Genomic DNA, 4786 nt, shown 5'->3' with positions numbered 1-4786 from the left:
TGTGTGTGTGTGTGTGTGTGTGTGTGTGTGTGTGTGTGTGTGTGTGTGTGTGTGTGTGTTCTGTTACCGTATTGTTTCTTTCCGTAATTTTCTGCCCTGCTTTTGTTTCGTTGTTGTTTTTCGTTTTGTCCTTCTTTGTCCTTCTTTGTCCATCATCTTACCGATATTCCTTACCACTGGCACAATTGGACGAGCAGTACCATAGAGTTTAATTAATATCTTCTGACCTTAAACGCTCCGAAACTGCGCTTATAGCCTGGATTTCATGGCTGATGAGAGGTAGTTTTGTGTGTTCCATGGCTTTCGTTCCTTTCCCGTTAATCGTTTATATACTCCCTTTTGAATTTTCTCTACAATCATTCACCCCCTCCAGCCATTCATCCATCAAGTCTCCCATCTATCTCTCTCAGCTATCTAATCGATACGTTCTTTGGTCTCCCTCCCAACGTCACTTCATCCTCCGCTTACTTCCTCTCTTCCTCTTCCCACCTTTCCCTCTTTCTCTATCGCCATCGAAAATCAATCTTTCCGATAATTAAATACTCGTATATGCCACTGTTTCCACAGTAAAGATAGCCAATGCTGCTTACGGTATGGAGAGCCAAGACAAGCCATCCATGAGCGCCACCACTATGGTGCTGATTGTTCTCCTCATAGTCCTTGTCATCGTATTGGTTTCTATGGCATTCTATTACCGAAACAAGCTGCGCCGGTTGGGACTACAAGCGGCTGAAGGAGCTCAAAGAGTCATGAAATATAAGCACAATGTGGAAGTCGGTAAGTTACATCCTCTTTTATATCATGTATAATATACATATATATATTACATACAAATATATGCATACATGCATATATGTATGGATATAGATACAAAGAAGTTGATCCTCTTCGATTACTATCGCAAACAGCGGTAGCTTTCTTCAACAAAATACACGTCGTTGATTGGTTGAAATTACCCAAATACGACAACTTTAACACGAAATAACTTCTAAAATACGAAATTTGGTCAAAAACGTTCAGAGTAAACCATGTTCTGCGTGAGAAATTCTACCAGTATTCGAAGTTTCAAACTGTTTAGTTAAAAATAATTAATCAAAAAATCTGATTGAGATGGAATAGATCCCCCCATACACATACACACACAAACATTGTTTATATGTATGAGTATGTGTGTGTGTGTGTGTGTGTGTGTTTGTGTGAGTGTGTCTATATTATACATTCATAAATATATCCGTATGCATACGTACATATTTGCGCGCGCATACATACACATATGACATCTACATACAAACAGACACACGCACACAAACACTCATAAACGTACACACGTACGCGCATGCGCAAACATTCTCATCATCATCATCATCACGATTATCATTATTATTATTATTATTATTATTATTATTATTATTACCATTCAGCCGGAATTGACAACCCCATCTATGGAATGCCATCTCCCAATAATACGCGCATCCCTATTTCCGGTCCAATATTCCAAGATGGCGGACCAACAACTACAACGGCAACTGTTGCAGGTGCAGCTGGCGGAATAACTACTCCACCTACACAAAACGTGCAACTTGACCAACACAATAACATAGCTAAATCAGCAAACCCCAGCAAAAACGTCAACCAACTAGGTAAGTGTGGTTTTATGTGTGTGTGTGTGTGTGTGTGTGTGTGTGTGTGTGTGTGTGGTTTATGTATATAAATATATGTATGTATGTATGTATGTACATTGAGATGTATACGTAGCTCAAAGGGTACTTGATAATTGGGTGCTGTCGTTTTGGCGCAGGCTTCTTGGCATGTCTCTTTTGGCGTCAAATCCGTTTTGAATGACCTTTTTTGGCAATGGAAATTTTTTCGTTCAAAGCAGTCTGTCTGTCTCTCTGTTTCTCTCTCCTGCTCTCTCTCTCTCTCTCTCTCTCTCTCTCTCTCTTACGTGCTCTCTCTGTGTCAGAGAAAGATTGAGAGAGAGAGAAAGGGTGGAGGGAGAGAGAGAAACATTTAAACATTCTGGAAAAACGAATTCAATTGGCGTTGTACATAAAGAAATGTAATACAGTAATACACATATATTTGTATACACACAGGCACACACAAACACACACACACTCATATTATACACACTCACATATTACACACACACACACACACACACACACACACACACACACACACATATATATGTAAATATATCTGTATATATATGTGTGTGTGTGTGTGTATGTATGTATGTATGTATGTATGTATGTATGTATGTATGTATAATAAAACGGAGAAAAAGGACAAGAAAAAAAGAAAAACGCGAGGAGGTGGTACATACAAAGTATTAATAAAACTCTCAGAGAAGGAAAGAAAGGCTGTTTTACGTTTCGAACAAAGCCCTTCTTCAGAACCAAGAGACAGAGGAAAGTCCAAGAGAAAAGAAAGACAGAAGAAAAAAATTCCCCAACGGTCCAGAGAGAGAGAGAGCTGCATGCATGTGTATGTGTGTCTTTCTTTACACATCTTCCACTCATAAAGTGTGAAAGTGTGTTTTTAGAATCTGGCGTGGGGGGGTAATGCGTGTGTGTATGTGGGGCGTGTTTTAGGAGAGATTTTTTCCTGCGATTTAAACGATGCTAAAATCAAAATTAATTTCGTTATGACGTGTGCCTTGGAGTTTCTTAATGCTTAATCTAATGCCTTAAGTTTTAATTTCTGGCCCTCTGGCCTTTGTTTCTTCCCCTCCAGGGGCTACAGCAGGCATAGATGCAAATAAAGTCGACAATAAGCAAATAGAACGAGACATGTTAAGTAACATGGTTGAGAGCGGTTACTCCATTCCTGTCCGAGTGGCTCTACCACATGACGGTAAGTCAACAATGTTTTAGAGAATAAATTAACTCAGACACGCCACCCGCTTGAATAACAACAGTCAAGTTAGTGTTAACATATATGATAAAATAAACACTGAAAAGCGAAGAAAGAAGAAAGAGAACAAAATAATATTAGTCAATGACTAATTTTATATATCTCAGCAAAGAAGGGAAGATAACACTGGACATGTTTCGGTCTTATTATCCCCTCATAAGAAGGCGGTGAGTCAGCAGAATCGTTAGTGCGCCAGACAAAATGCTTAGGAGCCTTTCGTTCTGAATACAAATTCTGCCTTTTATCCTTTCGGGTCGATAAAATAAATACCAGTTGAACACTGGGAGTCTATGTAATCAGCTAGGCCCACCCTGCTTATAAATTTCAGTCCTTGTGTTTATAGTAGAAAGGATTATTACCTTATCAGTGAATAATAGACTTCAAGTGGCGATAAAAGAATCACCAAATAAATAGTGATTTAATGTGCCTGGAAATCTTTCGTCATACATCCTGTGACCTCTTCAGCGACTCTCCGTCCCACGTGTCTCCCGCTGTTCTGTTCAGTCCATTCTAAATGGACTATACACCATAGGAGAAGACATGAAGAGGTCACAGGACGTTTGACGAAATATTTCCAGACAAAGGACATAAACTAACAATAATAATAAATCTGATTTAATGTAAAGTAAACGGTGATTTAACGTGCATTTAATGTGTTAACACGAACTTAACTATCGCTTATTATGCAGATGGTGTCTCTAAATTGTTTATTCGCTGAACAGTTGTATGTCTCTACGCTGAACAGTTTGTATGTCTCTACGCTGAACATTTGCATGTCTCTACGCTCGCCATTGTACAATCTTGTACTCACGCTAAAAGACATTCCAGCCATGAACATCCCATTTATTATATAATCATAGTATATTTAAGTCTAAATTTATTTTATTATCCAGACATAGTGCATATAAGTCTAAATTAATTTTTAATACTAATTTAAGATTTAAGGCTAAATTAGCAAATATATATATATTGACGTTGAAAGCTCGAAACAGGTAGCAATAAACAGTCGACAACTGAGGAGGAGTTAGACATCCCTTGGTATTTTGTCCTGTACTTATCTCCCCTGTGTTTACGTATTTTTCACTCGTGATGTCCTGTACTTAATATGTATTTTTAATTATATATATATATATATATGTATGTATGTATGTATGTATATTTTCTTTTCGTCTCTTATCTTGTCCTGTGTATTGAACAGGTAAAGATGGACCCGAAGAATATTTTTACGACAGATCGAAACTTGGAGAGAGCGATCAGGATGACATATGCGAGGAAGACTTCAATAAAATAATGCAGCAACCAGCAAAATTCTAATTTGAACTCACAAACAACTCTTTCGTTGTTTTTGTTTAATTATATTTTTTACTTTCTTTTGTTTTTTTTTTGTTTGTTTTAATTTTCTTTTTTTTCAATATTTTTGTTTCTTTCTTTTCATGATTTATTTTATCATTTGTGTTATTGTTTCACGTATTGTTGTTGTTATTGTTATTGTGTTGGGTAGGGTCGGGATAATGACAAGGGACAGAAGTAAGGGCTGTTTTTTTTTGTTGTTGTTCATTTTTTTTTTCGTTTTGTTTTTGTCTCTATTTTCGTTTGTTTCTTGATATCAGAAAGAAAAAAGTAAAATACCGATTGCTAACCCTGGGCTCAAGGCCCTGGATTTGCTGGAGGGGGGGGGGTGTTTGGTAATCATTTATATTGAACTCAGTACTTCACTGGTAACTATTTTATATCGACTCCGGAAGGATGAAAGGCATGGCTGACTGTGATGGGATTAGAACTCAGAATATAAAGAGCCGCATCAAATACTTAAAAGTACCACGTTAACGATTCTGACAATCTCTATTTATTCTTTTATTCTGTTATT

General features: G+C 37.3%; 1 protein-coding gene across 1 annotated transcript; it reads left to right on the top strand.

The window, feature by feature from the left end:
• The first annotated feature begins 281 nt into the window (after window positions 1-281).
• Window positions 282-4239, top strand: LOC106878575 (uncharacterized). The gene is made up of 4 exons (XM_014927821.2): window positions 282-777; window positions 1422-1640; window positions 2740-2859; window positions 4118-4239. Exons 1-4 carry the CDS (start codon window positions 594-596, stop codon window positions 4231-4233), a joined length of 639 nt encoding a protein of 212 aa, XP_014783307.1. The 5' UTR covers window positions 282-593; the 3' UTR covers window positions 4234-4239.
• The last annotated feature ends 547 nt before the right edge of the window (window positions 4240-4786 follow it).

This window comes from Octopus bimaculoides, chromosome 14 (genome assembly GCF_001194135.2).
Source record: "Octopus bimaculoides isolate UCB-OBI-ISO-001 chromosome 14, ASM119413v2, whole genome shotgun sequence".
Lineage (NCBI taxonomy): Eukaryota > Metazoa > Mollusca > Cephalopoda > Octopoda > Octopodidae > Octopus > Octopus bimaculoides.
Note: the sequence above shows the minus strand (reverse complement) of the source record. Positions and strands in the feature narration are given on the sequence as shown.